General features: G+C 55.5%; 8 protein-coding genes across 8 annotated transcripts; 4 read left to right on the forward strand and 4 right to left on the reverse strand.

Annotated features, from left to right (window-relative positions):
• Positions 1-657: 657 nt before the first annotated feature.
• Positions 658-3,550, forward strand: E0L32_001889 (uncharacterized protein; the record flags this gene model as incomplete). Its single annotated transcript, XM_031136017.1, has 4 exons — positions 658-750; positions 823-879; positions 951-2,469; positions 2,529-3,550. The coding sequence occupies 4 exons, from the start codon at positions 658-660 to the stop codon at positions 3,548-3,550; spliced, it is 2,691 nt and encodes an 896-aa protein (XP_030990025.1).
• Positions 3,551-4,020: 470 nt separating this feature from the next.
• On the reverse strand, positions 4,021-9,142 carry E0L32_001890 (uncharacterized protein; the record flags this gene model as incomplete). The annotated part of the gene is made up of 4 exons (XM_031136018.1): positions 4,021-5,231; positions 5,335-6,637; positions 6,702-8,864; positions 8,936-9,142. 4 exons carry the CDS (start codon positions 9,140-9,142, stop codon positions 4,021-4,023), a joined length of 4,884 nt encoding a protein of 1,627 aa, XP_030990026.1.
• A 771-nt stretch (positions 9,143-9,913) lies between these two features.
• E0L32_001891 (uncharacterized protein) lies at positions 9,914-12,150 on the forward strand (the record flags this gene model as incomplete). The annotated part of the gene is made up of 2 exons (XM_031136021.1): positions 9,914-9,995; positions 10,058-12,150. 2 exons carry the CDS (start codon positions 9,914-9,916, stop codon positions 12,148-12,150), a joined length of 2,175 nt encoding a protein of 724 aa, XP_030990027.1.
• Positions 12,151-12,522: 372 nt separating this feature from the next.
• On the forward strand, positions 12,523-13,559 carry E0L32_001892 (uncharacterized protein; the record flags this gene model as incomplete). The annotated part of the gene is made up of 2 exons (XM_031136022.1): positions 12,523-12,697; positions 12,751-13,559. 2 exons carry the CDS (start codon positions 12,523-12,525, stop codon positions 13,557-13,559), a joined length of 984 nt encoding a protein of 327 aa, XP_030990028.1.
• Positions 13,560-13,749: 190 nt separating this feature from the next.
• E0L32_001893 (uncharacterized protein) lies at positions 13,750-15,166 on the reverse strand (the record flags this gene model as incomplete). The annotated part of the gene is made up of 2 exons (XM_031136023.1): positions 13,750-15,019; positions 15,090-15,166. 2 exons carry the CDS (start codon positions 15,164-15,166, stop codon positions 13,750-13,752), a joined length of 1,347 nt encoding a protein of 448 aa, XP_030990029.1.
• Positions 15,167-15,254: 88 nt separating this feature from the next.
• E0L32_001894 (uncharacterized protein) lies at positions 15,255-16,796 on the forward strand (the record flags this gene model as incomplete). Its single annotated transcript, XM_031136024.1, has 6 exons — positions 15,255-15,283; positions 15,481-15,509; positions 15,567-15,581; positions 15,644-15,668; positions 15,729-16,160; positions 16,211-16,796. The coding sequence occupies 6 exons, from the start codon at positions 15,255-15,257 to the stop codon at positions 16,794-16,796; spliced, it is 1,116 nt and encodes a 371-aa protein (XP_030990030.1).
• A 390-nt stretch (positions 16,797-17,186) lies between these two features.
• E0L32_001895 (uncharacterized protein) lies at positions 17,187-17,637 on the reverse strand (the record flags this gene model as incomplete). Its single annotated transcript, XM_031136025.1, has 3 exons — positions 17,187-17,280; positions 17,354-17,440; positions 17,504-17,637. 3 exons carry the CDS (start codon positions 17,635-17,637, stop codon positions 17,187-17,189), a joined length of 315 nt encoding a protein of 104 aa, XP_030990031.1.
• Positions 17,638-18,544: 907 nt separating this feature from the next.
• Positions 18,545-20,178, reverse strand: E0L32_001896 (uncharacterized protein; the record flags this gene model as incomplete). Its single annotated transcript, XM_031136026.1, has 5 exons — positions 18,545-19,060; positions 19,133-19,450; positions 19,514-19,940; positions 20,012-20,088; positions 20,155-20,178. 5 exons carry the CDS (start codon positions 20,176-20,178, stop codon positions 18,545-18,547), a joined length of 1,362 nt encoding a protein of 453 aa, XP_030990032.1.
• Positions 20,179-22,122: the final 1,944 nt, after the last annotated feature.

Raw genomic sequence — 22,122 nt, forward strand, 5'->3', positions numbered from 1 at the left:
TGGATGTCATCTTTCCAGCGAGGGCGCACTCCAGAGTGATCTGGTGGATTATGTGTAGTTCCAGGTCGCTGAGTGACAGCACTGACCCCCACTGTTTATCCCCAGAACAGGCCCAGTTCTTGAGGCTGGAAGGGTGGCCCGGGTACCTAATCAACGTTAGCCGCTGTACTACCTCAACTCCTGCTAGCGCTACCTTAGGTCAGGTAGCTGATTCTACCCCCCGCCGCTCTGCCATGTGATGGCAAGCTCGTCATCACCAAACCTCCAAGTTTGTTGCACAATCGCATCCCAACTCTCTGTCTGTAGACCTGGCTCGCAGCACCAGCACCAGCAGCCACAGCAGCGGCTTACTACACACTCCCCAAGATTTTTCTTGCATAGCATCAAGGCAGCTTTGTAATCATTTCACTTTCTCTCTATCTCTCCCTCTCTCGCACACACACACACACACTGTCTCTCTTTCTAGCTCGCTCATTTGCCCGCTGATCCTTATGCTGGAGCCTTTTGGCTGCCGATTACGGTGAATCTTTGGCTGCCGCCGATCGTCCACTCTTCCGCCTCCTGCCCAGTCCATGACATGGCGCCTAGTTGCACCGGCTACTTTACATAATCACGAACTCGTCACCTTGCAAGGGTTGGGCATTTGAGATCAAGGAGATGGAGCCGACCGAGGACCTCATTCTGCAGGTCTGCGAGTTCACGTCTCTAGATCCTGGATCAGATCGAAACTTGGTTGCTGCCGCACTAAGGGTATGTCACAAGCTGTAGAATTCTACTCCCTCCTACGTCCTCGCATCAGGCTGACCAAGTATTGATTGCTAGGAAAAGCATTGCAATGTGGAAGCAGTGGTAACAGAGTTTTACAATGACGAGGCCAAGGTTCGTTTCGATTCCTGCTTCAACCCCCCTCCCATTGCCCTAACTCCTTTGCTGACATACACGGTCATTAGTTCCGTAGCAGGCATCGATGGGACGAAGGCATGTTCGCAGTGCCCAGAGATGGACCTATCGATACTATCCCCTCCTTCAATATCGATGCTCCGAGCGACGAGCACATCATTCACGGCGTGTCGCCGTCGCATGTGGAACAGCTGCCCCCGTCTCGCCCACCCTCGAGAACCCATTCGCCGCTGGGTAGACCGGCGGATTCGAACGACCAGGTCTCGGGCGGCATGCCCAGCATACGGGAGCAGGAAGATGTTGAGTTGCAACGGGCTTTGGCCGAATCGGCGGCCACCGGGCTGGCCAACGGCGACGCCACTCTTCCCTACTTTGGGCCTGCCAACCGCTCTGAATATGACCAGGCGCAGTGGGCAATGGTACCTCTGAACAGCGAGTCACCAGAGCCGGGGGCTTCTGGTAGGAAGCGAGTGGAGGGCGTCCCGGCCTTCCTACGCTGCCGGCAGGTCGGTGACAGCAGGCACCGTCTCGGCGGCCTGTTGACCGTCTTTCATGAGATACCCGTGGCACGTAATGCTCTCCTCTCTTCTGGTGCGCCTGCCGACACGTATGGACATGACTCGGACTGGTACAAGGGCACCAGAATCGAACTCCCCGGACAGTTGTCGCAGCCGGACAACCCTTGGCTTGATGTTCGACCCGAGTTCTCGCAAGAGCTGCATCGCCTCATGGCCTTCCTGGACCTGACAGATCGGAGCTATGGCACAGCAGACGTCTTGATCGACATTAGGCGTGCCCAAGCCTGGGGCAACGACTTTGACAGGGACTTTTTTGACGCGCTAAAGCAAGCGAATATAGATGAGAACGGCGGTCTGAAAGAAGAGATTGTCCCACTGTTCACCGGGGTCGAGGATCTGACAGTCCCCGAAGACCAGCGTGAGATGGAGGCCGCAGCGCTATTCGATGTCAGGATTCCCGAGTGGCAGCTGGGCCAGCCGCTGAGCCTTTACAATTTGATGGACCAGATGATATGGGGTAGCATGGTTCCTTCGGATGAAGAACGCATGGGGCAATCGAGGCGGGCGGCTCTCAGCGTGCCAGGAGCGGTCGTGACCATGCGCTTCACCCTCGAGGAACAGACTTCCTTCGCCAGCTTTGAGATCCCGGAACTCTGGTACGCAGACAGGTACCTCAAGGATAACAACGATCGGGTATCCGATTTGCGACGTCAGATAGGCCAGGTCTACGAGACGCTCAACAAGGCCGCCATAGCAAAGGAGAGGATCACCAAGTGGTGCCAGCCGAGCACGGGGAAGTGGGTGGATAGGTGCCAGCTGAGCGAGGCTTGCATTCGAATGCACCAGGGCAAGATCACTCGCATGAGGGCGGACGCGCTGTGGCGCAGACACGAGGAGCTGAAAGATACCGACCAGGCCTTTGAGTATCGCCCTGGGGTCGTGGATCACCTCATCGAGCTCACCGACGAGGAAGAGAGATTCGCCGCGCATCATGAAGCATGTGCAACGATTCACGAGAGGAAGATAGCCGGGATCAACAAGAAGCTCAAAGGTATGTGTTTTGGTCCGTGCCTTGGTGCTATTGATGCAATCACTCTAACAAACTGGCAGTTTTGGAACGCGAACAAAAGACATGCGAGGAGCTCCTTCACGAGCTAAGCTCGCGCTACACAGTGCCTTCGAACGAGTTAGACTGGCACCCGACGCAGGTGTACTACCTCCAGGGTGTCGTGATCAACCCCGACACGGTCTACGTCCATCAGCATGTTGAGCCGGATCTTATCGAGCTCGAAGATACCACGGCTCCGGAGGACAAGTGGTGGCTCCTCGGCTACCTCCCGAGCGAGGAGAACCCTGTCAAAGCCGAAGTCACTACGTTCGAGGCCGTTCAGCGGCACTTCACCTCATGCTCGCGAGAGGACACGCCGATATGCGTCTATGCCGACGCTCGCGCCCTCGCAGCACAGCGCCTACCGCTCACGGAGGCTCAGCGCACTTTTGTACGCTTCGACAACCGCCTCTTTAAGCAGGAGCTCCTCGAAGAAGTCCCTTCTTCAGCGACGGCAGCACGCGAGGCGCGTAAGCGTGCGTCGATCGGCACTCCAGCCTCGCCCCCTAAGCGGCTGCAGCGTTCGGGGAGTGACGACTCGATGGCGACAAACCGGGCCTCTGTGGGTGGTGATCTCAGCGACCGCGACGAGTTGGAGACGGCGGCCGCTGCTGGAGGTGCGGACGACTTAATTTTCTCGGACTTTGTGCACCATAACAGCAACGACGACGACGGCGGCTCGGCCATGTTGCTAGACATATCTGTTTCTGGTCCAGCCAGCGGTGGCGGCAGCAAGTACCCGGCGGCCCTCGAGGCGCCCAATGGGGTCAGGCAGAACGGGGCGGGCGTCGAGCCGAGGGCTACAGAGATGGTGGAGCTTCCTATCCGGCACAACAGCAGCAGCGGCGACGAGAAGGACACCAGTAACAAGCCAGCACGGAACGAAGTCGTCGGGGAGGCCAACAGTAACAACAACAGCAGGCCTGCTGCTGCGGCTGCGGCGAGAAGCGAGCGAGCGAAGACGGCATCTTTCATTGCTGACTGGGACAACCCGGAGGGCAAGCTCGTCGAGACGGAGTGGTGAGGGAACGCATGTGGTTGGCGTTGCATGAAAGCGAAGCGGCACGATGGGCCCTTTGGCTCGGCGCTTGCATTTTTCTCCTAGTTGTCGTGCTATCACAAATGCAAATGGTGTACATAGCAGGATACCCCCCCCTTTGCAGTAGATTCTAGACTTGTCAAACCATCAAATGAACGGCGAAGATTTACAAATGCTCCTGTTGATATATTCGGCTGTTAAAGTGTTGCTCGTGCATGAATGAGCATCGTGCATTTGTCAACAGGGGCACTCCTTTGTTCGACGGGTATCTTATTTGCAAAACATCCTATCCGTTCAGTGCCACTACTATTTAGTGTCCCATGTTGAAAGGTCCGTTCATCCTATCTATTTCCGTCCTCATGCATGCAGCGATCCAGAGTCGGCTGGAGAGAGAGACCCTGATAGGAACAGTGCGCCCATCCCTGAGGCCGGCTCCGAACCCAAACATGATATAATCAGGCAGCGAGGTCGTACAAGATACACTTGCCCGTCCTCGAGCTGTGCACAAATGCGTTCCGCGGGCCCCCGGCATGATGGTGTTCCCGTGCCCACGTCTCCAGCACGTCCCGCAGCTCCCGCACCGCCGGCCTCTCCTCGGCCTTGACGCCCTGCTCGGCCCGCCGCCAGCTCGACAGGTCCGAAAGACACGTGCGCTGCACGAGGTCGAGCGCCTGGTCGCTCGCGTCGACGGCCGCGATGGGCCCCTCGCGCAGCGAGTCGGCAAGCTTGGCCGCGCTGGCCTGCGCCTGCTCCGCGATGGCGTACTGGTCGTGCTTCTTGCCACCGCCGCCGCCGCCGCCACCTCCGCCACCTCCCTTCTTCTTGCCTCCGCCGCCCCCCTGGCTCGAGGCCTCGACGACATGGACGACGCGGTCCCGATCCGGCCCCGCCGTCGCGCTCGGCGGCTCCGAAGACAGCGAGAGCGCGCCGCGCGACTTGACCTGGGTGCGGAGCTCCCGCTCGCGGATCTCGGCGCGGAGCCAGGGGACGAGGCGCGATGCGGGCATCTCGACGTCCTGCGTGTCCTTCTTCGACTGCGACTTGATCTTGAGGCTGTCCTGCTTGACGATGACGATCCACGAGTGCTGCTCGCCGCGGTGCTTCATGGCCAGGTCCTCTGGCGAGCGGGCGTCCTTGGCGAGCTCGGCGCTGATGTCGTGGGACCACAGGGTCTGCAAGATCTCGAGGCCAGAGGTACGCAAGAGGACGGGGTCGAAACTAGCGACCAGCACATCGCACCGCTTTGCTCCAAAGACGCCGTGGCCCTCGTCGTCGGCCATGGCCCGCTTCAACTGCGCCTTGCTGCCCGTTTTTGCCGGAGCCTGGGCCAATTTCTCCCAGTTCAGGGTGAAGCCCACGGCATGGCGTTCTTCAAACTGGGTCCCGATGCGTGGACGGTGCTCCTTGATGAGACTGTCGTAACGCCCGCCTGCCGCAAACACGTCCTTGGTCTTCTTGTCCAGCAGGCAGGCAAACATGATCCCCCCAGAAAAGAACACTTCGTTCCACGTATTAAGCGGGCAGATGTAGACTTTGTGGGTTAGTCCGAATTTGCTACAATACTCGGCAACTTCGCGGAGATGGGCGATTGTCGGCGCGGCCTTCTGATACAGATTAGTCCCCTGGAAGATGGCCTTGAGCTTGTTGAATGCCTTCCCGGGGGAGTCTAACTCGCCGTGTTAGCTGTCTGCATCACGCAATGGCAAGGAACGGGTACTCGCCTCTAAAGTCAAACTTTTCCAGAGCGTCAATGCTCGTTGCAGACGCACCAATCAGGGGTGAGCGCAGCTCAGTTCGGATCTTTTGCCAGGTAGTATTGCGGATGTGCAGGTTGCTGAGGCAATCTGCAACCGCGCGGCGAGCTCCAGAATCGATTCCGCAAAAGTCAAAGATCAGATGGAGCAAGTCCGAATGGCCCAGTTGAAAAGACATGGGCTGTGAGTATAGAAAGGGGAAGACCTGTATGATCTCGTCGATGACTTTGATTACCTCGGCTTCCTTGAGCGCAAAGTCCAGTGTGTCGGTTGTCACAATGTCAAAATCGACCTCCCCAAACATGCTTGGTTGTCTTCCGCCAGTACCATTGGTCTTGTCGCGATAGACATTACCAAACGAGTAGGACCTCTGCACCACAGCGGCATTGGCATTCTTGGCCAACGATCTGGCATGGCCCATCGTCAGGTCAAAGGGCAGCTGAACAAGTGTTCCGCTCTGATCGAGTAGCTGAACCACGTTCTTGTTATACAAGGACGATCGTGGGTACAGGCCATGTCTTGGAACCTCAACAGCGCCGTGCCGCCGAAAGACTGATGTCAATGCATCCCTGACCGAGTATTGCCTCATCAAGTCAGCAGCTGTCGTAGCGGATGTAGACATGTCCCACGCATAGTCCCTGGCGGGGTCGACCGGCTGGCTGAATAGCATGGACAGCATCTTCTCGTAATATGGAGAGTTCGGGTCGGACAAACCGGCCAGAGCACGCCTCATCGCCTCGCTCTCCATCTGAACAGGCAGCTTGCCGCTCTTGAGCAGCTCAACGCTAGATGGACGCTCCTTAGGATTGTGCGTGACCAATGATAATATTATCTCGATTTGCGTCTTTTCCTTGGGCTTGAAATCAAGCGGAAGCGTTGGTGGTGATGCGCGGAGCTTCGTCAGTACGTCGGCACGTTGCATGCCAAGCATAGGCGGATAGCACATCTCAAAGAAGAATATGCCAAGTGAGTACATGTCGACTTTGGGTGTGTATGAACCGCTTCCTCCAGTACGGACCTCGGGGGCAACGTAGACAGAGGTGCCGATGCTCCTGGTCTCGTCGACAGTATCGACATTGGATGACAGGAGGTTCTTGTCCCCTGCTAACTGGCCAATGGTGGCGAGACCAAAATCGCCAATCTTGACATTGTCGACAGCTTCAGGGCCAACGCTGATGAAGATATTCTCGGGTTTCAAATCGCGATGCACAATACCAAGGCTGTGAATGTGTGCTAGGCCCTCGAGGATTTGGCGAAAGAGCCGCCAGGCTTCTTGTGTGTCCTTCGAAAGATTTCGCTGAATCAAGTCCCGCAGTGTCTGTGAGGGTCGGTCAGCTGGACCAGGTAACTTACTAAGTAGAATGTGGAAGAAATAAACTCACCCTCTTCTCGCAGTACTCCATGGATATATACATAACCGTACGGTAGCCCCGCTGACTGAACCTACGAGGGCGTTTCCGCTCGACTAGATTGCGAACACTATTGGACCCCAAGTCCTCAATAGTGTCATCGTCGTCCTCGTCATCCGAAGCTGTCTCATCCCCATCCTCTGAATCTTCCTCATCTATTACACCAAGGTCATCGTCCTCATCTGAATCATCGTCGAATACTATGCCGCCGTCCTGATGACCGCTTGAGGATACAAAGTCCAGTCCGGCACTCTTGGTATTCGTGAACTGAATATCAAACTGTCCATTGGAGAAATCATCACTGAATTCCCCGGTAGACTTGTCCTCCAAAAGGGTGGAACTATCAGGAACATTTTCGGTCCATGCGGTATAGTAGCGGACAACGGCGGGATGGCTCAACTGAGACAGGAGTCTGACTTCCTTAAGAATATTGGAGAGACTTTCCTCGGAGCGCTGTGTGATCTTTTTGATAGCATATATCTGGCCATCGAGCTTTCTCCGAGCTTTGACGACTTCCCCGAACCCGCCTTTCCCAAGGCGGCCTTCCTCCACGTAGTCCTCTTGATATCTAGAGCCTGCACGAATCATCGAGTCTTGTCGGGCCCCAGCTGAAAGAGCCCGGGTCAAGGAGGTAGTCGAGCCAGAAGTGATGGCATTTGAGTTCTCGGCATAGACAGGAGCATCTATCGCCAAGAACTCACTTGCCGCAAGATCGAAGGCTCTGGGTCGCCTCTTTGGCTCCAAAGTGAAGAACTTGGACACCAGCTCCTCTAGCGAGTCCGATATTGCCACGGAGTTCATGAAGACCTTGGGAGAAGAGTACTTTTGGTACACGTTCAGGCTGAATATCATTTGGAGAAAGACGACTCCAAAATCCCATATATCGGTCTTGTAGGTATAACTTGGCTCAGATAGGCTTGCAATCTCGGGCGGTAGCCAGTATGCACTCTTCGCAGTCCTCATTGAAGCCATCGCACGCCGTTTTGCGTGTATGGTGTGCAATTCTCGCTGGAAACTCGCGTCAGCCAACTTTGGAACGATGTTCCCGTTGCTTTCGCGGAAGAGGAGGATGTTGCTAGGGTGTATGTCCCCGTGCACAACATTGCTGTTGTGGAGGAAATTCAGAGCATCGAGAAGATCTCTTGACCAAGACCTGACCTTGGCAACCTCAATCTGGCCAGCAAGATCCAACAAGTCTTCGAGAGATCCCTTCTCCGCCAGCAGAGTCAAGACACTGACTGTGTAGGTGCTGGAATCCGGCATTTCATCTGCAGCGAGGTCCTTTTCGATGCGGAAGCCGAGCACTTGCAGAATGTTCTCCGAGTTCTTTGAGCCGCGGAGATCCTTTACGATCCTGAGCTTCGTCTCCAGTTCCTGCCTCTGCTTGAAAAACTGGGCATTGTCACTGCCATTGGGTCGTAGTTTTGTCTGTTTCAACGCCAGACTTGGGCATGTATCACCATCGGCGAGAGCAGGTCGCACAACGCACACGGTCGATATGGGACCATGCCGATATGGTACCATGCCCGTGACAACTCTGAAAGAGGTGGTGTTGCCTGCAGCGTCGGTCCAGTTGCAGACCTCATCAAAAGTGATGGGCTCGATGCTGGAAATGTCTTCGGCAGACCGCGTGGGTGATCGGCTGCTGTGACCTTTTTTCCGGGACTGCTTGGCCCTGGTAGTTTCGCGGTCCTTTTGCAACTCCACTTCCTTCTCTACCTTGGCCCTCATAGCTAGCGCCTCCTTCTCCAGGAGCTCACGTTGCTTTCGGTCTTCCTTCTCCTTCTCCTTCTGAGCGAACTTGGCTGCTTCAGCTTCGTGAACTGCGCGCTCTTCCTCCAAGGAGGGCAACTTCTGGCCAGCAGCCCGATGAGCTGCCGCGTCCTCGAGGACGTCCTTGATGTCCTCGACCAAGTCAACAATCAGCTCATTCTCTTCCGCTGCGAAGGCTTTCGACTTGGTCTGGATCAGCCTCTGAATCTTGTAGACCGTGCCCTCATAGAGGTGATCATGGTTCTTGACAGTGATAAGTGGTGGTGATCTGGGATACGTGGCTGTAAACACCACGGCCAAAGTCAAGGCAAAGTCTGGGTTCTGGGTTGCCCTGACGTGGATATCAAAGGCAGGTTCTGATTTCTGTCCATGTTGGTGACTTCTTGTCAGCTTGTTGGACCGCGGAATGGGTGTCTTGAGTGCTGTTGGCTCACCTTCCAGGCATGGTGAGCAGCCTCGTGATCTATGAAGTCTTCCTGGAAGACTGACCTGAGTACGAGCAGCTCATTCTGCTGCCGTTCCTCATATTGTGTCGTAGTGGTGGGAGCTGGACCAGGCGCCTTCAGGCCGGGAAAGCTATTATCGTTCTTCTTGGGCGACTTGTTGGGCTGCTTCCATGGTGCTGTTGTTCTCGAGGCCATATTGGCATTCACAATACTTGTTGATGAGTCACTGGGGGCCTTCGGTGGTTGAGAAGGTCACTCTGATCACAGCCTAGAAGGCTGTGATGATTCAGTGAGACAGGCCCATCATGAGTAACGAGGAGACTAATGTTGGATAGAAAGGTGGCGGGAGTTTTAGCTGAAAGGAAACTTAGAGATGGCCGTCTGAGCAACTGAGCTTGCAGTTGAAATAGATGGTTGGGGGAAGAGTTGAAGTGTGACTCGAACGCAGCTCACAGATGTAGGTACTTAGTACCTCGATGAGGTCTTGAGCAGTGGTGTGCATATTCTGCTGTTAGTCTCTCCAAGCAATCAATGGATTGATGGCGGGGTTCCAGCGCCTTTTCGGTGGGGCACTGATGCCTCGGGCTAATAAGGTTGGTAGCCTCTCACGCCTCTGTAGTGTGACTCGACCCTAGTAGGTTCGCTGTAGCTTGGAGCTGATTGCGCCAACCATGCGCAATCCTCGAGCTCCAGCTGCGTCATGGGACCCAACCTTGACCATCAGGCCCTGCGCCAACCATTTACAGTAACAAAGTAAACAACCCCATATTTTCATTTTGGCAGAGACACGACCATCGATCAACCCCATTCATCCTCTCGTCCACCAGAGTCGATCGACGCGATATCACACACACACTCGCTCGAGGCTGATGATGTAATTCAAATTTGTCGTGTATTATTTTTGTGCCAGGCTCAATTCGAAGGTTTCAATTGTCTCTGTCTGTCTGTTTCTTTTGGGCCAGCACGATGCTAGGGTGGGCCATCAAGCGTGGCCTGGAGAACGCGACGGGCGCGCCGGCGCACGATGCTGCAAACACCACGGCAGCAGGTAAGCCGATACAGCTTGGCAACAAAGCGCGAAAGGGTGAATTCACTGACCGTTCATGGTAGACGACACTCAGATTGAACAGCCTGACACGCCTGCACCCGTGTTTGCCGTCCGGGCATTAAAGACAGCCCTGTTTGGCACTCCCGCTCCTAAGGAACAAAACCGTCCCCAGAGTGTTGGTGATGTCCCTGCCGCGGCACTGGCCAAGACCGCCAAAGCGGAAGAAAAGGGACCGATCTCGCCAACGAAACCGGCCGGCATTCTTCTGACCCCAGGGACCGCCACAGCGCGCCGGAAACGCGTGTCTTTCAACCAAGATGTCCGAGGAAACGGACAGTCAGCAGGGAACAAGGGCGGATCCCAATCGCTAAGCGCCAACCCACGTCCCCGGACGCGTCTTTCGGATGCCTTAGAGAAATCACGGAAGCCCGAGCGGCGGTCTGCACCGACCGAATCACGACCCTCGGAAGTCGATGCATTTGCTGCAGCTGATGACGCGTGGGAAGAAGTGGACGAACTTGACCGGGATCCGGATATGACAATTGACCTCAATGAGCCGCATTCTCGTTCCGGCAGGTACTGGAAATCAGAGTTCCAGCAGTATCATGCAGATGCCAAGGTCGAGATGGAGAAGCTGGTCAAGTACAAGCAGTTGGCCAAGTCGTATGCCAAGATGAAAGACGCCGAGGCCCTTGAGCTCAACCAGAAGTTGCAGGAGGAGAGAGACCGGGTGGTGGAGATGGAGGCCCGAGTTACCGAGCTCGCTGCAAAGATTGCCACGCAGCGCATGAAAGGGAGCGATAAGGACAATCAGGATCTGATCAAGGATCTCACTCAGCAGACTGCTCTGGCAGTCCAATACCGGAACCAGGTTAAGGAACTGGACGCATTGCTGAAGACCCGGCAGGCAGAATCGGTGGAGGGTATCAAATCACGCAGACAGTCGACTTCACCGCGCACCCACAAAACGTTACTCGACACTCAGCGAGAGCTCAAAAAGGCTCGGGAACAGCTGCGAGAGCTCGGAGATCTGCGAAAAGAGATTCGCCATCTGAAATCGGACCTCAGAACCGCCCAGCAGCGGGAGCTGAAAGTCGAGACTGAGAACAAGCACATTACCCAGGACCTCTCCAAAGCGAAGGCCAGGATTGAAAGCCTTGAGACACGTCTGAAAGCCTCCGAAGAGGCCGGCGGTCGACACCAACAAGAAGCTGAAGACTGGAAGCGCAAGTACGAAGTGCTGAAGGAGAATGCGAAAGCGCGATATGGGGAGGCCGAACAAGCCATTCGTCGCAAGGACTCCGAGATATCGGAACTTAAGAAGGAAGCCGATTCATCAAAGAGGGCAGATGCGGCTAGTGCCCAGAGAAGACCAAGGTCACTTGGGTCGGACGAGACAATGGACGAGTGGGCTGCTCGACTGGATGCGTTGACGGGGGGAAGGACCCCCAATGAGGAAGCGCTGAAGGAAGCGGAGGGCAGCTCGCAGAGACATGATCTACCAGGCTCGCGTCGCCTGGCTGGTGATTCTCGGAAGCGGATGGAAAGCTATGATTTCCAGATACGCGAGGACAAAGATGTTGCACATATGAACGTGCCTGAAGAGAGCATTGAGTTGCCTATTCTGCGGGAGCGAAGAACTCAGCAGCAACCTTCTGCTACAGTCTCTAGCGAGAGGAGAGCAGGAAGGAAGGGGTCTGCTCTTGCCAGCGGGGTATCGAGCCTGGAGAGCCTATCCGCTCATGATGGCGCTCGCGATCGACTGCCATCATTGTCTGAACGACCGACTAGGGGTTACGGAAGGAAAGAGGGCAGTCATCCGGACCGGCTTCGTAGTGTCTTGCCTGTACACAACATTCGGGAGCAAAGCCAGAAGCAACAGTCGATGTCAGTTACGGCACGTGGCGATCATGCCAGCCGGCGACCGGTCTCATCGGATAGCGACGAGCCCGGATTCGATTTGGTCCACGGCAAATTCGCACGTCTTGGAGGCCCCGAGACCAGCACGAACGCCGTCTGGTCAATGAATGCATCGAGGAGCGCCTTGCCGGCCGACAGACGTGCTGCGGCAATTGCGCGCATTGAGCAGAAGAGGTCGGAACGACGAAGGCTGCATGAGAGACAGGGTCGGAACAAGGAGAACGTAGTGGTCTAAATTGGAGTTTGCATGCGTGGTATTAGCATTGGTGTATTGGCGTCTACTCACTTGGCTGAAGGGTTTTATATGTAGTACCTATGATTGATATAGAGTGCTCAACAATGAAGGTTCCTTATGAGGGCCGCCTTCGATAACTCTTTGGTTACGTTGCGGTGGGCAATGTTGAATTGCAATGTTGGCTCCCCTCGAATTTGATGGTGCAGATAGTCTTTCATTTCCAATTGTTTTTCGTCGTTTCCATGATCGCGCCTTGCTGGACATGAGATTGACTGGCGATGACCCCGCAGGCGGCTTATCTATCCAATCTCATCTATCACGGCATGGTGACTGTACACCACCAACTTTGAGACAGCTTGTGCGAGTCTCAAGATGGACTGTGAGGGGGAGAGTCAGTCCGATAGCCAGATTGAGGCTCATATCAATGATCTCAAAGAACAACTAGCCAAAGCAGAGGCGCAACTCACCCAAGCCCGATCTCGCGCATCGACCGTGCCCGTGGGAAAGTCGCAGCCAGTCATCAAACACGCACCGATCAGAGTGCCACGTAAGTAGCGAACCAAAGCGGACGAGTCGCAATCATCTCAAACTTTTGAAAAGAATACCTCACTGACAGCCAGCGGCCTGGGCCAGCCCACATATCACCAGGGAACCACTTCCTCCTCCTGCTCTCGGACTCGGCCCTGCCCCTCGGCTCTTTCGCCTTCAGCTCCGGCCTCGAGTCCTACCTCGCGCACACCACCCCTCGCGCGGCGCAGGGTAGCAGCAGCCCCTCCTCCTTTACCGCGTCCTTCCTGCCGCTCTCCGTCGCCTCCTACGCCTCCACCACCCTGCCCTTCGTCCTCGCCGCCCACCGCCAACCGAGCCGCCTGCCCGCCCTCGACGACGCTCTCGACGCCGCCATCGTCTGCACCGTCGGCCGGCGCGCTTCCACGGCCCAGGGCCGCGCCCTGCTCTCCATCTGGGAGCGCTCGCTCGGCCCACACGCCGCCGCCGCCGCCGCCTCCTCCTCCGTCCTGCGCGACTTTGCCGCGCTGCTCCGCGGTCCTCCCGGCGGGACGACTACCGCCGACGTCGACGACGACGATCTGCCGCCGCCCGTGTCGGCGCACCTGCCGCCGCTCTTTGGGGTGGTGGCCGGCCTGCTCGGCCTGGAGCTGTACCAGACGGCGTACGTGTTCCTGCTATCGCACGTCAAGGCGCTCGTGTCGGCGGCGGTGCGGGCGGGCATCCTGGGGCCATACCAGGCGCAGAAGATCCTCGCCAGCGGACAGGTGCAGGACCTCGTCGCGACGTCGGTGCAGCGCGAGTGGGGGACCGAGATCGAGGAGGCCGGGCAGAGCGTGCCTGTCATGGACCTCTGGGTTGGGAGGCACGAGATGTTGTACTCGAGGATCTTCAACAGCTGACAACACACACACACACGTCATGTAGCCACTCGATTTGGAGTCCAAGATGTATTATTCCCCGCCATGTTAAATCAGGGACCAGCTTGCATAATGTGGTATCATTAAAAACATTCTAGCCATACACTTCTGTACAACACCTGTACGCCGGATAGTCTAATCAGCTTCGCAATAGAGTGTTGTTCCCCAAAGTTCAATCGCTGTCATCGCTGTCATAGGAAACCAGCGGGCCTGCGGGCGCAGCCGTTTTGGGCTTGGATGCAACCGCAACCTTGGCTGAGTTCAGCGCTCGCAAGGTGCTGCTGGAGAAGATGCCACCGGCATCATCAGCGGTCTCTTGTTGTCTGCCATCGGCATCGCCGTTCTCGATCATGAGCCGCTGCTCCTCTTCGAGCGTATATCCTTGCCTTCCCACGGGGTTGACCGCGTTCACGCCCCTCGCAAAATGAACCTCGTCGGGTGCCTCGTAGCCGTCAAGCCCGTAGCTGCTCTCGATCTTCCTCCGCTTCCTCGCTTCCGGATCCTTGCCTTCGATTTCTGCCACGAACTCGGCGGGCAGTGCCCTCCGAACCGCCTCCGCCGCTTGTTCTTCTATACGCCTAGCCTCTCTTGCCTGGGCCATGGGATTTGGGTCCGCCGTCGCCCACCTTACATTCAACACCTCTTCGTGGTCGAGCGACTGGTGCGCCATGGCCTCTTTGGCGAATTGCGCATTCGCCTCGTTGGTGTAGGTGATAAAGGCAACGCCTCTGTTGTTCAGGACCCTAATTCTCTCGACCTGCCCCCACTCTGCAAAATGCCGCGCCACAATCTCCTCGATGTCGTCCGTGACATGTATTCTACCCACGTAGATGGTGCGGTTCTGCCTGGTGAAGCTGCCAACGCCGCCCATGTCGTCTCGGTAGTCGGAGAACTTGTCTCGGCCGAAGCAATCAATGTTGGGGTTGAACAGATCGTGGATTCCTGGCAGCCGGTGCAGGTAGTCGCAGTCGGCGCCCTTGGGACACAGACCGCGCGCAAAGAAGAGGCAGAAATAGCTTCCGGGGACGCGGTCTGCCTTGGTATAGCCGGCATCCTTGGCGATGTTGCAGCGGCCCTTGGCTGCTGTCTGGACGTTGTCTACCTTGTCGCCGCCAGCCCATTTGTTGTACCAGATGTTGAAGGTCGTACCGGTCTGCGGAGGCGGTTCAGACTTGATCAATGCTGGGTCGATCTGTGGCCTCGCCGGCCTCTTCTTCTTCCGAATAATCTTCTTGACCTTCTTCTCCGTGGGTGGCGCGACTTCCGTGCTTGTAGCGGCGACGGCGAGAGACTCGTGCTCGTTGTCCGACATGATTGTATTGTGGTCCTGCTGCTCAGGGTAGCTGAAGGAGAGGAGGGCAGGGCTGGTCTGGTCTAGGGTGGTTGTCGCAGAGAATCCTTCTGCCAGGCCGATGGCAACAAAATATGGCTGGGTGGCGCCGCTAAAACCGCCCCGATATGTGCCAAATCAGGAAGGCGGTGAGCACCCGTGGGTGCTACTGAGGGACAAACCCCCACCACAAACGCTGAGATTCTGCCACCCAAAAGTGAAGCGCAGAGGATTGGATGAGATTGAGGAGATCAAGCATCGCGAACTGAACACATCCGGCTCTTGGAAGCGACCTTTTCTCGAATAGGTAGCACGAGGTCCTTTGTGGATCTCAACCAAGCGCCAATATGGTGAACATCACGGACAAGATCAAGGAGTATGTCCATTTGGCAATGATACCAGCGGAAAAGCGCTTCCTAACAAGCGACGATCCATCTGGGAAAAGAGCTGAGGCTCATTGACGAAAGGGAAATATTTATTTCCAGGTGGATCGTTGCAAGCTAGGAAGCGCTTTTCCGCTGGTATCATTGCCTTGTGCCTATTCCCGATTCTCTTAAACTAATATCGAGACAGGATCGAGGATGAGATGAGGAGGACGCAGAGTAAGTTCTCTTGCCATGCTCCGGCTTGACTGGAATGTAACTGACGGGAACTCACAGAGAACAAGGCCACTGGTAAGACTGCCACTCGGCTCAAAGAGCAGCTCGGCATTAGCAGACTACTGACTTTTCTCAAGAATATCATCTGGGACTGTTGAAAGGGTGAGAGAGCCAAACCTCTTCACGAAAGGCCCCGTGAAAACTTGCTCACAGTCTCTTTAGAAAGCTTGCGCGGCTCCGAGCTCAGTTGTTGGAGCCTGGTCCGGGCTCAGGCGGTGGTCCGGGTGCGGGCTTCGACGTGAGCAAGAGTGGTGATGCTCGAATAGCACTCGTGGGCTTTCCCTCGGTAGGAAAATCGACATTCTTGTCCAAGGTCACCAAGACGAGGTCAGAGGTGGCCTCGTACGCCTTCACGACATTGACGGCAATTCCCGGTGTACTCGAGTACGGTGGAGCGGAGATCCAGCTGCTTGATCTTCCCGGAATCATCGAAGGCGCTGCCGAGGGCAAAGGGCGAGGACGGCAGGTCATCTCAGCTGCCAAGACGAGCGATCTCATCTTGATGGTGCTGGACGCCACCAAGAAGGCGGAGCAGAGGGCCTTGCTGGAGGCCGAGTTGGAGGCAGTGGGCATTCGGCTGAACAGAGAGCCACCGTAAGTCAAGAGGAGCTGATCAGAGTCAAGCCGAGAACTAACGGTGGCAGAAACATCTACCTCAAACCCAAGAAGGCCGGCGGCATGAAGATCACCTTCCAAACCCCGCCAAAGAATCTGGATGAGAAGATGCTCTACAACATCCTTCGCGACTACAAGATTCTGAACTGCGAGGTTCTCGTCCGTGACGAAAACGTGACGGTCGATGACTTCATCGACGTGATCATGAAAGATCACCGCAAGTACATCAAGTGCCTGTACGTCTACAACAAGATCGATAGCGTCTCTCTCGACTTTCTCGACCAACTAGCGCGCGAGCCGCAGACAGTGGTCATGAGCTGCGAGCTGGATCTGGGCATACAGGATGTCATCGATCGTTGTTGGAAAGAGCTGAATCTCATTCGTATCTACACGAAGCGGAAAGGTATCGAGCCGGACTTCAGCGAGGCGCTGATTGTGAGGAGCAACAGCACGATTGAGGATGTCTGTGACAGGATCCACCGGACACTCAAGGACACCTTCAAGTACGCCCTCGTCTGGGGAGCGAGCGCTCGGCACATTCCGCAGAGAGTAGGGTTGGGCCACCCCGTAGCCGACGAGGATGTGGTTTACATTGTGAGCGGATGGAAGGCTTAGCTTAGAAACACGATACACCAGGTGACAACACACTATTCGAATGAGCAACACTCAATGATACTTTGGAGACTGCATTGGCTACAGCCAACCAGGTGAATATGTAAGAAAACTGTATCATTTCGATGTCGTGAACCTATCCCTCTGCATTTTCCGCAGTAATGTATTTGTTTCATCGTAAAACCACCGTGAACGCCGTTGCTTAAATAATGAGAAGACCCCGAGGCGATGATAGAGACGGATTGGTGAAATCGAAAAGAAGAAGACCCAAAGAAGTAGCCTAGAGCTAGGTGACTGGCATATGGCCGTAACCGCAATTTTCAAGCCGGGCGAGAATAGAAAAGGCTACAAAGGCTACAAGGCTGCCGGAAGCAAGCAGACCGAGGTGTGCTCTCAGGACTGCGCGCCGGAGCCCTTGGCACCGAACAGAGCCTCACCCTCGAGTTTCTTAGCTGAGGCCTGGGCGAACAGTGACTTGGGCTTGACCCTGGAGTAGCAGCATGTCAGTAAACCTTGCTTGAGAATCCAAGAGACGTTTTCGGTATTGTGTTGTTACGTACTTGCCAACCTGCTTGTTGCGGAAAGCGTTGAGCTTGGCGGTGCAGGGGCTCATGATGTTGTCGGACGGCGAAATGTACTGCTTGCTCCTGCGAAAAGGTCATCAGTATTCCCTGCTGCTATATCGTCGCGCATGCACGCCGTAAACATACTGGGCCTCCGCCATCTTGGACTGCAGCACTTGGCGATGGTACTCCATGCTCTTAACATCGGGCTTGCCGCCCAAGGGCTGCTGGGCGATAGGAGCGTTGACGTCCTTGGCGCCGAGAACGTTGGTGGAAGACATGATGGACGAAGAGCGACTTGTGCGAGGAGTCGAGGACTGGTTGACTGCTGTATGTAGAAATTGATCTTCGTCTGCAAGAGGCAGGTTGGCTCTGAGTGTTCGCGAGTTGATGAGATTGTCTGTGTTTTGGTGCAGGGTGCAGGAGGGGAAATAGTCGAGTCGAAGTGGCCAAGGTCGATGACTCGAATTAATACTGGACTTGAAATCGCAAATACCTAGGCACTCGCTCCAACGAGATAGTGGGGAGAGACGACGTTATGTGTGCTGCCTTTTTGCGCATGCCAGGATCTTCAATGACAGAAAAATGCAGGGTTGAGTAAATAGAGTGCTGGACTAGGAAGCATCGGCGGGGCAACCGTGGTTTCCATGCAGGGGCCCAGCGGGACGGCCAGCCAGGCACTGACTGGGCGCTAGGCGCTAGGCAGGCTGGGACTGCAGGTGCACCGCTGCACCAAAGCCTCCCCACACACTCGCACACAATCACACAGTTGCACACATTCTTTACCAATGTCCCTCGGCCGAGGTGCATGAGGCGAGACTTGCTATCCTACCTCCCTACACTTGCAAACCGAACGATGAGGAATGTTGGCTTGGGGGCTCCTCTTTTCACTCCACCTCGCCTGCACTGAGAAGATCCTCACCCTGTGTCATCTGTTTTCTTGGCCGGAACCCATCAGTTCCTTGTGGCGAATCGACTTGAACAGAACTGAGCCATCTGAATCACACTGGAACAACACAATCGTCACCCGGCAGAAGCTTTGCATTTTAGAATGCTTTAGCTGCCAGGTAGAGTCTCTGCTCTGTGCCGATAAAAGGAGATAGCCTGTTGAATGCCTGAAAAATGATACCTACAGTTAAGACAGCCTGGGTTTCCGATGTCTAATCCTATCGCTACACTTGACTTGACTTAGAGCTTAGCAAACCTCGATTGGACCGTGGTGCCCGGCTCGAGCTTGGTCAGGTTGGCCTTTCGCAGAAGCTCCAGCGTCTTCTGTTCCTGCGCCTGGATCTTGGCCGTGACCTCCTGTCCCCTCTTGTTCTCATTCCTCCCCATCTGGTTCAGGTGCACCTCGTCAGGGCCATCGGCAAACTTGAGCGTGCGGATCTGCGCCCACATGTTTGCAAGCGGCGTGTCCTGGCAGATACCGCCGCCGCCAAACGCCTGCACGGCCCTGTCAATGACCGTGAGGGCCATGTTGGGCACCAATACCTTGGCCTGTGCGATCTCGGTCAACGCGGCCTTGGGACCGTGCTCGTCCATCTTGATGGCAGCGTTGAGAACGACGAGGCGTGCGGCATCGATTTCAACACGCGACCTGGCGATCCATTCCAGAATGACACCTTGATCCTTGAGGAGCTTGCCGAAGGGCATTTTCCTCTTATCGTTGACCCTCATGAGCATCCACTCCAATGCTCTCTCGGCCTAGGTTTGCATACTGTTAGTACCTTCACAGGTCAGAGAGGAGCATGGGGAGCAGAAGCCAATCCAACGTACCGCACCAATGGTACGCATAGCGTGGTGAATTCGACCAGGTCCCAGGCGTCCCTGGATGATCTCGAAGCCCCTGCCCTCGCCAAGGACCAGGTTGCTAGCAGGCACACGGACGTTCTCGAAGGTGAGGTGGCCGTGACCGTGGGGAGCGTCATCATAACCGTAGACACTCAACATGCGATGGATGGTGATGCCCTTGGTGTTGGAGGGAACCAGAATGACGGACTGCTGCCTGTACGGGTCGTTGCCACTGCCCTCGATCTTTCCCATAACGATGTAGAGCTTGCATCGCTTGTCTCCGGCTCCGCTAGACCACCATTTCTATTCTATTGTCAGGATCGAGAACGTGATCAGAACAGGCCAGCCAGGGAGACTCGAACTTACTTGGCCATTCAAGACGTACTCGTTGCCTTCGCGCCTGATGCTCATCTCAATGTTCTTCGCGTCAGACGAAGCGACCTGAGGCTCGGTCATGAGAAACGCGGAGCGGATCTGACCCTCCATGAGCGGCTTCAGCCATTCGGCTTTCTGGGCCTCATTGCCGAACCTGGCCAGCACCTCCATGTTGCCAGTGTCGGGGGCGGAGCAGTTGACCGCCTCGGAGGCAATCCTTGACCTGCCAAGCCATTCCGCCATGAGTCCATACTCGAGGTTGCTGAAGCCAGGCGACTCCTTGTAGTGACCCTTAGGGAAGAAGAGGTTCCAAAGACCTTGGGACCTGGCCTTCTTCTTCAACTCCTCTAGGATGGCAGGGTGGGCGTCCCAGCGTGCTTCACCTTGGCCAACCTGGGCCTCGAACACGGGGTCGGCACTTTGACATGGTTGGTCAGACGTTCTGGGAAGCAGCAGGAAGAGAAACCAAATCATCATGGGCAAACATACGGGATGCATTCCTCCTCGGCGAACTTGGCGACCAGATCCAAGGTCTTCTTGGCCTTGTCGCTGACCCGGTCGCGACACTGACGAGACTGTTAGCGGACTGTCCTCGAGATAGCTGTGAGCTTTCGGGCCGGGGTGATACTTACAATGGCGGGAATCTTTGCAGACATGATGTGAGATTCCTGGTACGAAAGGACTTGGGTGCGAGTGAAGAGAAAATGTTACAGAAAGACAATGCTTCAATTTATCCTTTCGACAGATGGAACACCCCGAGAGTTTTATGCCTCTGAAGACAATGAAGACAATGATTTCAATGAGGAGGAATCGTTCGACATCGAACGAGAGAGAGTGAGGTTCCCTTACCCTCCGACAAGGTGCCGAGGTCCGCGGCGGACGCTAAGCTCCAGAATAGCGGGGGTTCAACTGCTTCGGCTCGATGTCTAGCACTTGAGCTCACTTGTGCCGGCCGAGTTCAAAGTTGCCCCAGCCACTGACCCCGGATTCTCTTGGGCATGGCCGCAACACACTTAACTTGATTTGTTCGGATCACTGAGGGGGCAGCAAGCACCTTTGGGATCATGAAGAACGGGAGCTGGACCCTGGAAAGGTCAACACACCGTCCGTGCACACCTTTTCCTACACCCCCAAATAAAGGGCGCAGACCATCAACGTCATCCCCATCGTCAGCCCTCCCCCTTCAATGAGGGCTGAGGAGGGGTTGTACTTCATATTGTTTTCAGGCTGCCCGGAGAGGACGGAGCTCGCACAGCACACGCAGATCATGATCATCACCGTGCTCATGCCAGCACGATCAACGATTCTTTATTTGCCTGAGACGCCAAGTCGCATTCTCATCCAAGAAGCTCTCCGCTCTTGAGATTGGCGGCCTGCTCTGCGCAAGTTCCATCTCGAGCCTGGCCAGGAGGATCGCAGAGCGAAGCAAGCAAAGCAGATGATGATAGTGATGATACCTGCCCTCCTTAAGGGACCTACCTACTTGTACTATAGGCAGGTGGACATACATTCCAGGGAATATGCTCGACGTCAGAGATGGGAGATATGAATTCGGGTTGATTGCATACGTTGTCGACGTCGTCGCCTCGACTGAAGCAGACCATCACGCCATTCGCTCATCTCGATCCGTTGCTTGGGGTCGTGTGCTCTCTGCACAGGCAGCTGTGTAAAAAGGCGCATTATGGGATCAGCTAAGGGCACGCGAACACTCCGGGGTTGTTCCTGTAACCCAAAGTCCCTTGTTTGATCTGGTGATATTTAATCGAACAGATCTGCCAGAGGTTGCAGAGCAGCCACTGGACGAGTGCGTCTAGAACTTGTTGGATGCAACAGATGAGCCCATGCATCAGCTCGTGGGGCCACGCAGGATGCAGCTAGGGACGAATTCCCACCTGGCAGAGGGCCGGCTCCAAGATCAGCAGCCCAGGAGGTCGATCCCACCAAGTTGGATGGCGCAGGCTGTCATTTTAAACAAGCTAGCGTGTCCAGCTCTAACTGAACGGCTGCGGGTATTTCATGGATAGGCGGAGTCCGTTGAGTCCGTCCAGCCCATCGCTGTCCGTACGGGAGGCGCCTATCTGTACTTTCGTAGAGCTAATGCTGGTGCTAACGCAAGCGGTCTGGGCCTGGTTCCATTCTGTTGCACTCTCGAGATACTTGGAGCGATGTGCCAGCCGACTGCCAGCGAGGTGTGTCAGTGTCAAGCTAGACAGGTACCCGTCTGGTATCCTTAGTTTGGGATGAGGGGTCCAAGAGCTACCTAACTCTGTACTTGTAAGTTCGGAGGAGAAGGGAAGGGGAAAACTCTGCCTTTTTCGTACAACTTAGACTACATTACAAGCAGGGGTCCGCAGAATGACAAGATGGTACAGTCCAAGAGTACATACATTGCGTTGAAACATTGAAAGGATGGATCTGCACCCGCCAAAAGTCGGGCTGGGTTACGCCCTGTCCAATCCGCCAACATGGATGCGCCTCAATCGCCACTGTCCAAGGATGGGATGTCTTTTATTCAACTGCCTAAAGTGAGGGGACTGCTCTACTTGCTTGGACTTATTGGCTCCCTTCTGGCTACTTTATCTACTTTAGTATTTACTTAA

Source organism: Thyridium curvatum, assembly GCF_004353045.1.
Source record: "Thyridium curvatum strain D216 chromosome Unknown NODE_7_length_750237_cov_83.650653, whole genome shotgun sequence".
Classification (NCBI taxonomy): domain Eukaryota; kingdom Fungi; phylum Ascomycota; class Sordariomycetes; order Thyridiales; family Thyridiaceae; genus Thyridium; species Thyridium curvatum.